The 9165-nt window shown below is 43.8% G+C and overlaps 1 protein-coding gene across 1 annotated transcript in view; it reads left to right on the plus strand.

The window, feature by feature from the left end:
• The window catches only part of Skap1 (src kinase associated phosphoprotein 1), a 278274-nt gene extending 269503 nt beyond the window's left edge, over nt 1-8771 (plus strand). Inside the window, exons 12-13 of the mRNA XM_027924587.2 lie at nt 6216-6324; nt 8417-8771. Of these exons, the coding sequence (XP_027780388.1) occupies nt 6216-6317 (102 nt within the window). The 3' untranslated portion in view covers nt 6318-6324; nt 8417-8771. The remainder of the gene's footprint in view (nt 1-6215; nt 6325-8416) is intronic.
• The last annotated feature ends 394 nt before the right edge of the window (nt 8772-9165 follow it).

Raw genomic sequence — 9165 nt, forward strand, 5'->3', positions numbered from 1 at the left:
CACACCCCATCCACAGACAAGCTCCACAGGGTCACAGACTCCAGTTTAAGACTCTGCCCTAGAGGATGGTGAGTTCCTTTTGTTGGAACAGCCTAGGATTCACTGAGCCTAGAAATTGAATTCTCATCCCAAGACAGGATGGTCATTCCAGGTCATGTCTGTGCTACTCCAGGGGAGTCATGGAAGAGCTTATACAAATAGGAACCAGCAGGGAGGAGAGAAATTAAAATGTAGCAATCATGGAGTAGGGGTATTTAATCTCTTTTAAGGCTTATGATAGGCGCCTGCTGGTCCCCCCTCCCCATATCCCCTGACACCTACTGACAGGGTATTTGCAGCACCACACAGGGACTCAGGGCCCTGTGACAGGAGGAGCACCGAGGAGGTCCATGATAGTCTTGAAACCATAAACAGCAATAGGAAACCACTGGAGGCAGAGTCAAGCTGTGCAACATGCCCGTTGTTGGTGGCCATACTGCTTTTTGTTTATAGAATTTGCTGTTCTTTTTATGGCAGGTTTGGTAGGGTTTTGTTTTTTTTTTTTTTCCTTGTTGATGGAGATTAGCAGCATAAATCCTTTTATGGCAGTGTGCAGTCCCCCATAAACACTTTTGATTGTTGCTGATGGTGAGCGCTGCGTCTATTTCAGGTTCACTCAACGCTTCGCTCATCCAGGCCAGTAGCTCCTCCATCCAGATAATGGAGTTCAAATAGTCAACTTTCATTTGTGAGACTTCTTTGTTTGGGGGGTTCAAGGAGGTGGGGCAAGGTTGTATTGAGAGAAGTAGATTTTTAATCAAGCCTAGATATATTTATGATGAAAACAAACCATACACACTGTACTTCTTTCTGGTGAAAGGCTTCTAAAGACTTAGTGGCAGAAGCAAACACTGATGTGAAGGATTTTTTTAATAACTTTTTATATTCTTCTCTAAAGCATCTTCAGGTAACAATCCTGTATCATCAGAATCTAAGCTCTACCACACATTGTACACATCAAGTTACAGAGTGGGGAGCGTGTATGATCCTGATGTCCCTACAGTGTTGTCACCTGTAGGCATGTGTCCCCACTTAAAGGCAGAACCCTCCTGCATGGAGGATTAGAGGTCTCCTGGGAGCCTCTCAGTATTTTTCCAGGCTTTCCAAACATGTGGGCAAAGAGAAGTCAGACTTTATGGAAAACATTGATCCCAGAAATTCAGTTCTCCCTGCCGTCCTAAAACTCAAATCCAAGAATCAGCAACTTAATAAAAATGCAGTAAATTAGCACCTCTAGACAGGAGCAGAGTTCATTCAGAGCTGGGGTCTGCCTGGCTGAGCCAGTACTCTCTCCATTTTAATAGTTTAATAAAAATTAGCATAATTAACGAACATCTGTATGATCCAGAGTGGTGCAATTTGGCACTTGGAAACGAGGGCTTAAACATGATTGCTGTGAGTTTAATGTTGTTTTAATTCTTTTTGGCACTGTGCAGTGAAATAAACGTTTGGTGGTGATAGTTCTCGGCCGGATCTCATTTGCATTTTTCTCCCTTTGATTATGAGCAATTGTGGACTCCCCAGCAATTCATCAAAGTAGAAATTATTTTAAAATACCTCGTGGTGTTCAGACTGGGTTGGAGCAATGCATGGGGGGTGGTAGTGGGAGAGAAGGCTAAAAATTTTCCATTCATGCTTTAAACATTTCAGCCCTGCAGCCCTTTTCGAGTATCCAGCCAAGGGAAGAAATCTGGAAAAGACAGTCAGATCCCAGGACCTGTAGGTGCTTTGATTAAGCTCCCAGGCCTCCACAGCAGGATAGATATGGTCTCTGAGACTGTGCCATCCTCCTTACACTTCTGCCTGCTCTTTTGTTTTGAAGGGCAAAGAGTTGATTTCACTCATTTTAGTTCTCACCACTGTGGCAAGGCTACTACATCTGCAGTCAGCAGGTCAGTGTTCCCCTCAAGCAAGAGCAAACTGACTGGGAGCCTGGCCTTGGCAGGTGCCCTGCTGAGCCTCATCTGCTTCTTCTTTGCACCCTCTTCAAGTTGGCAGAGAAAACCTTCCTCAGGCTTGGTCCCTACCCGGAACATTACAGTTAAAGGGGAACTGTGAAGTGTGAGTCAAAGTCAGGGGTCTTGAATAGTCTCCCTCCCCCGGGTGCCTTATTTGAGCCTCTGCAGAAGATAAAGATGACAGCACCTTGCAGGTAGAAGGCCACACTTCAAACATGGTTATGCAAGTTGACTTTGATCAAAAGACTGACAGAGCCAGGTACAGTGATACATACTTGTAATCCCAATAGCTTGGGAGGCTGAGGCAAGAGGATCACAAGTTTGAAGTCAGCCTCAGCAACTTAGCAACTTAGCGAGACCCTGTCTCAAATTTTTAAAAAATAAAATCAAAAGAGGTGGGGATGTGACTCAGTGGTAAAACACTCCTGAATTCAATCACCAATACCTGGGGGGGGACTGTCAGATAGCATTGTCCCCACCTTCTGCCTATGATAGCAGAATTAAAACTAGTTTCTAAGAGAAAGGAAGTTACAGTGAGAAAGGAAGACAGAGCCTGTATTTTCCTTTCACAGCAAGGCCCTGCAGACACAGACATTCCAGTAATGTGGTCAACACAGGGCAACTCTACAAGAAAACTTTAGGCAGAAACTGCCCTAACTTCAGTGTTAGAAAATGGACAGTAACAGAATTTGTACCAACATGAGCTCAAAAGCTCATGACAGGCATAGGCTGAGGAATGCTGGGTAATTGCCCAAAGACAGGGCACTCTATGGGGAAGTTGGCCTGGAAGAGGGAGGACATGAGAAGGAGTAGGTGTAGGAAGAGGTGGTGGACATTCAGTCTTTTAAGACTGGTTTTAAAAAGGCAATTCCCTGGTCCTATAAGGATCAATGCAGTAGAATCACTTCCTGTGGCCTTTGAGACTCTTCTTGGTATTTAGGGAGCCACTGTGGTAGACTGTCTCCAAAGGCAGTTGATCTCTTTCTGCCACAACCAGTTCCATCGCTAGGGGAATATCTTGGAGTTGGTTGTAACTAAACCTGGTCAATCAAGAGTGTAAATTCCCGGGCTGGGGATGTGGCTCAAGCAGTAATGCGCTCGCCTGGCATGCGTGCAGCCCGGATTCGATCCTCAGCACCACATACAAACAAAGATGTTGTGTCCACGGAAAAATAAATAAATAAATATTTTTTTAAAAAATGTAAATTCCCATTGCTCCCTTTACTTTGTCATAACCTCATTTAAAAAGTGTTTATTTGGGGGGGAAAAGGTATTTATTTGACCCCGCTCTGTGCTGGGTACTGGGCTGAGTGCTGACAATACACAGCAAACAAAAACAAGGTCCAGCCCTCAGTTTCCCATCTGTTGACTGACACTGAGACAAAGGCCAGAAGAAACAAGGCGGCGTGGTGAACTCATGTCGGGGAAGCACTATGGACCATGTGGGGAGGTGGGGACAGCCAGAGCGTGCCCAAGAGAGGCTTCTAGAGAGTGAGTGACTCAGCAATTGAAATCTGAAGCCTGCTTAGGAGTGAGCCTTTCAAAATGGAGGAGGGAAGTAGAGGCTAAAAATGCAGAGGATAGCCTCCAAGGTGAGAGTAACTTGGAGCACAAATATAATACACCAAATATATAGAGAGAGAAAAAAATAAGTTGACAAGGGGCAGTGGAGACCCACTGAAAGGTTCCAAACAGAGCAACGACAATATCAGTGTGCATCTCAGAAGCATTCTGGCTTCAGAACAAAGAACAGAGTGGAAGAAAATAAGAACACAGAGAGAGACAGAGAGCAATTTGGAGGTTGTTTCTGTGATCCTCATGATAGATGATAGTGATATCTGGGGTATTGGCAAAGGGAATGGAGAGAATTCCAGTAATAATTTGGAGAGAAAATTAAAAGGACTTAAGGATTGATTGGAAGAGGAAGATGAAGTCAGGGAGGATTCTGAGGTTTCTGGCCTGGGTAACTGAGTGCATGGAGGCACCATTTATTGAAGGAGAGAGCACAGGAGGTGGAGAGATTTGGGGAATGCAAATGGGGAAAGAGGCAGGCTGATGGGTTAAGTTTGAGCAGTTTGGTGGACATGCACTTGGATATTGGGGTCCAATACTTAGATGCAGGCTGGAGTTTTTAACCAGTCTTTAGCCATCAACACAGTCACGGTGGTTAAACTCCAGGGGTATATGAGATCACTCAAGGAAAGTCAGAAGAGAAGAGGGCCAGGAGAGAACCCTGGGAAACAACCACATTAAAAGGAGACAGTATAAGATGAATGAGAATGAGAAGAAGCAACCAGAGAAGAGGGAGGGAAACTGGGAGAATGATCGCAAAAACTAAGAGAAGTTGTCTCAAGGAGGGTCAACAGTGGGTGCCAGCATGGCTGAGAACAAGTGTTAGGGACTGAGAAGTACCCAGAGAATCTGCACCAGGAGGAGGCAATGGGGACACAGGGAAGGCATAAATGGAGGGACAGAAGCAGGAGTCCAACTAGAGTGACTTGGGTGACTGGAAAGAAAGAAGTTGAGCGGTGAGTGGAGTAAACTCTTCCAGGAGGTCTGTGAAGTGGAAGTCGGCATAGACTAGTAGACACGTAGTTGTTTTCAAAGATGAAAACACATCTTGAACACAGTTCACTGATGGTGGAAAGAGTAATTTACATTAGAGGCAGAGGTCAGACTCCATAGATCTAAGAAAAAAGGGAGGGAGGGAGGGAGGGAGGAGAGAAGAAAAGAAAGGGAAGGAAAGAGTTACAAATGCACATGATGAAGTATGATCTTAAACCAGGGGATGCGTCCCTCATTAAATGGGAAAGAATGGTTGTCAATATGGTTACGCTGCTGCTTTCATGGCTGGAGGCTGACAAATTTGAAACTTTTAGCCAGGTACAGTGGTGCATACCTGTAATCCCAGCAGCCCAGGAGGCTGAGGCAGGAGGATTGTAAGTTCAAGGCCAGCCTCAGCAATTTAGAGAGGCCCTAAGCAACTTGGCAAGACCCTGTTTTCTAAATAAAATATAAAAAGGGCTATGGATGTGGCTCAGTTGTTTAGCACCCTTGGGTTCAATCCCCAGTACAAAAAAAAAAAAAAAAAAATTTAAGACTACATTCTCTTTTTTAAAAAAATATTTTTTAGTTGTTGTTGGACACATGCTTTTATTTCATTTATTTTTATGTGGTGCTGAGGATCGAACCCAGTACCTTGCACATGCTAGGCAAGCATGCTCTACTGCTGAGCCCCAGCCCCAGCCCCAGCCCCAAGACTCCTTTGTCTTTGAAGGTGGAAAAGAGGTTATCTGCTGAGAGGGAGGGGAATTACATAGTTGGAGAAGGAAAGATAACTACTTGGAGACAGGAAAGATCACCAGTTAATGCTAGGGGCCCTGAGTTTTTATGTCACCAACCTGGTTTTCTTTCTTTTCTTTCTTCTTCTTTTTTCCCCCTGAAACTCAGCAGCTAGATATACAAAACCAGACAAGGCATGGTTCCCCAAACCCAGCTAAGTTGAAACACCTGTTCTCAGCCCGTTTTTTTATTTGCCCCTTCCTGTGACACTTACATGTCCTGCACATCATTACTGATGTCACTGTCAACCTCCTACCTCTTCAATGAAGGGATCTAATGTTTAGAACACCTACTATGATATCAGACACTTTTGGTATCACATATAAAGATGGAGATACTATTCCTTCTCTTATAGATGAGGAAGTTAAAGCCAGGAGGATCTAAGGTCACATGGCTACTAAATGACCAAGCAGAGATTAGCTCTCAGTCTGTCTGACTCCAAAGCCCATTACTCTATGCTGCGAGCACTGAGGGGCAAGCAATGTTCTGATTCATCATTCAATATCTCAGGGGAACTCAAATAGCACTTTGCACATAGAAAGTACTTGATAAATAGTATTGATTTGAACTGTGACCTGACTCCCTGAACATCTTTAGTGTACTGGCATTTAGTGTGTGCCCAGTTTTCTCTGAAGAAGCCATACCATTCAGCTTGCTGGGGGAAGGGGAAGGGAGGACTCTTTAGGTTCAGCAATAGCATCAAAGATGCAAAGTTTACAATGCAGACGAAATGGCTGCCCCTCAAAGATCTTAACTGTTCCCACAGATGATGCCAACTGAGAAACCATCAACGGAGTCTCCCACACTGTCCCTGTAAGAAGTTTTATAGAGGCATGACCAAATTTCACCTGTAACCATCCTCTTTTCATTTTTCAGGAGTATAACATGTACGGCTGGTGGGTAGGAGAACTGAACAGCCTCATTGGAATTGTCCCAAAGGAGTATCTCACCTCTGCCTTTGAAATGGAAGAAAGATGAATCCCAGGTATCAGAATCATTGCCAGTGAACTGCCTGCCCCTGAGTTGAGAAGAGTTTGTGGGTCATGACTTTGTTTCTCTGTATAGATGAGAGTTGTCAGTGTTGTGCTTTTCTTCATTGCCAAAGTAATGCTACTGAGTCACAAGTGAAAGACAATGAGTCTGGAATTGTTTTTTCCAAAGTTTGGGGAGTATGTCACTTAGGATTTAGATTCCACTACAAGTGAAAATTTTAAAATAACAGTGACTTCATTAAGAGGAATTAATTTTGCTCTTCTGTAAAAACCTGGAGGTAAGTGATCCAAAGCATCCAGGTCTAGGTAACTTCTCTTTTTGCTCCACTGTTAGTGGTCATATTACCAAGGTTACTTCACAGACAAGAAAGATGCTTCTGCTCCGGCAATCATGTCTGCCTTCTACTCAGTAGGAAAGATAAAAGTGAAATAAAAGCATATCCTCTTCCTTTGAGAACACTACAGAGATGTTACACATGCTATTTCTGCTTACATTCCATTGACCAGAAATGTGTAGACAGGTGGATAGATACATAGATAGATCACAATACAAAGAAAAATTTACTCTAAGTAGCCCTGGGTCCAGCTTAAAAATAGAGGGTTGAGCTTGGCATGGTGATGCATGCTGTAATCCCAGCAACTCAGGAGGCTGAGGCAGGAGGATTACAAGTTCAAAGCCAGCCTCAGCAACTCAGCAAGGCCTTAAGCAACTTGGAAAGATCCTCCTGCCTCGAAATAAAAACTGAAAATGGTTGGAGAATGTAGCTCAGTGTTAAAGCACTCCTGGGTACCCTCCACAGGCTGCCCTCCCCACCCAAAAAAATAAATAAATAAAATGGAAAGAAAGAAAACAAAATAGAGAGTTCATCACTAAATAGAAAGGAAACTAGATATTGAGAGACAATCAGTACTTGCCACCAGGATGGATCTAGGTTTCTTTATCCCCAGCTCTCAAATCCAGGGCACCATTTTCCCCAAATGTGCACACACTATGATAGGAGTAACCGAGATTAGAAATCTGGTATGAAAAAATAGTCAAATTAACGTTTATATAACAAAGAATAAGATTTGTGTTTTATGAGCAAGAAACCCAGCTTGTTTTGGTTTGGTTTTGCTGTGCTGGGGACCAAATCCAGGACCTCACACATGCTAGGCAAGCACTCTGCCACTGAGTCACACCCCCAGCCCCCCACAGTGCTTTAAGACAGTGGAAGTTAAGCTTGATTTGGGTGGGGGCACATTGGGAGCCACTTTGGTGCACAGTGGGTTTTGTTAAGAATTGAGTGATGGAGGGCACCCAAGACCAGTTTAATGTCACTAGCTCCATCTTCCGGCTTCATTTGGGAGCCGACTTCATTGCTAGGGGTGAAGGATGACATCAGAGTGAGTGATACAAACTGTCCTTGGAGTCTTCCAGACCAGGGCCGGCTCTAGTGTGCAGCAGCAGTTGAGTGAATTCATTTAGGAAAATACATGAGGATAGATCTCACTCTCCGATGCCCTTGTGTGACCATAAAGCACCAGCTCAGGCCTGTCGCTCAAGGTTTGACTTTACGACTTTCCTGGCTGAGAATGCAGAATGTTTGGAATTTTCCTGTCAAATCTAAATTGTTTATCTTTGCATTCTCTTCGCCCCAGCAATTCTACCTCTAGGAATTTATCCTTCAGCTGTCCTTGCATACATGCCAGATGACACACAGGAGCTTACTTGTTTGTAACAGCAATTGGTTGGATGTGACCTAAATGCTCAATAGAGAACTAGTCAGAGAATTGAATACTATGCAACAGTGAAAAAGAAAAGGAAACTGTTCTGGAATACATGTTGGTAAAGTAAAAAACGCTGCAATGCAGGACAGGCCAAACTTGCCCCATTGTATAAAAAGGGAGTAGAAATTATATATGCCTATTTGCTCATATATGTATGAAATATTTCTGGAAGGAGAAAGAAACTAATAACATGAGTTGCCTCCAAGGATAAAGAAACTGCATATCTGTGAGTCAGAGAAGGAAGGAAGACTTTTCACTCCCATTCATACTTTTATATTTTGAACCATAAAAGCAAATTTGTGTATTTGTCCCCTTTAGGAAATATTCTTCTCTCTGTCCTGCCTTTATGAAGAAACAGATCCATCCAGTGTTCCCATTCCCTACTCTCACATGGATTCCTCTCTCCACTGAAGAAACCCAAGTCTCTCCATCACCTCGAAGTGACTGTGAGCCACCAGTAAGACAACTGGGAAGAGGCATGTTCATCAAGACTGTTACTAAACCCGCCTGCTCATGGCTCCTCCCATCTCTAAACAAGCCCACACACCCACTTCTACCTTTGCCACAGGATTGACACAAAGAGGACCATAGAGATAAACCCCTTGGGAGGAGGAAGTTGCTAGTTGTTTTGGCTGGCCTGAAAACCACAAATAAACTTCAGATTTGGTTCTTTGCCAAGGGTGATGGTGTTGAATTCCTTTCTGAAATAGTATCAAAATGCCACCTCTGGCCATTCTTGTCATCTCCCAACAAAGTGGGAAAGGACAGCCAGAGAGAAAACAAAGGCCCAGACAGAAAAAAAGACTTGTAATTGCAACTGTGTTTCAGGGCAGAATCATCTCAGGAACCCAGGGCTGCTGGGTTTCTGGTCATGTCTCAGACTTGCTTTGGTTGGCTCCTTGGGTTTTTGTGGTGGTGGTGGTTTTGTTGTTGTTGTTGTTGTTTGCTTTATTTTGGTTTATTTTTTATGTTCTGAATCTCTGAAACAGAACCTGGAAGCGAGGCCTGGGAGTCAGAACATTGAAGAGCTCTTCTCAGGCCTTGGGTTAGTTAGCAAGCATCAAGCA

Source organism: Marmota flaviventris, chromosome 17, assembly GCF_047511675.1.
Source record: "Marmota flaviventris isolate mMarFla1 chromosome 17, mMarFla1.hap1, whole genome shotgun sequence".
Lineage (NCBI taxonomy): Eukaryota > Metazoa > Chordata > Mammalia > Rodentia > Sciuridae > Marmota > Marmota flaviventris.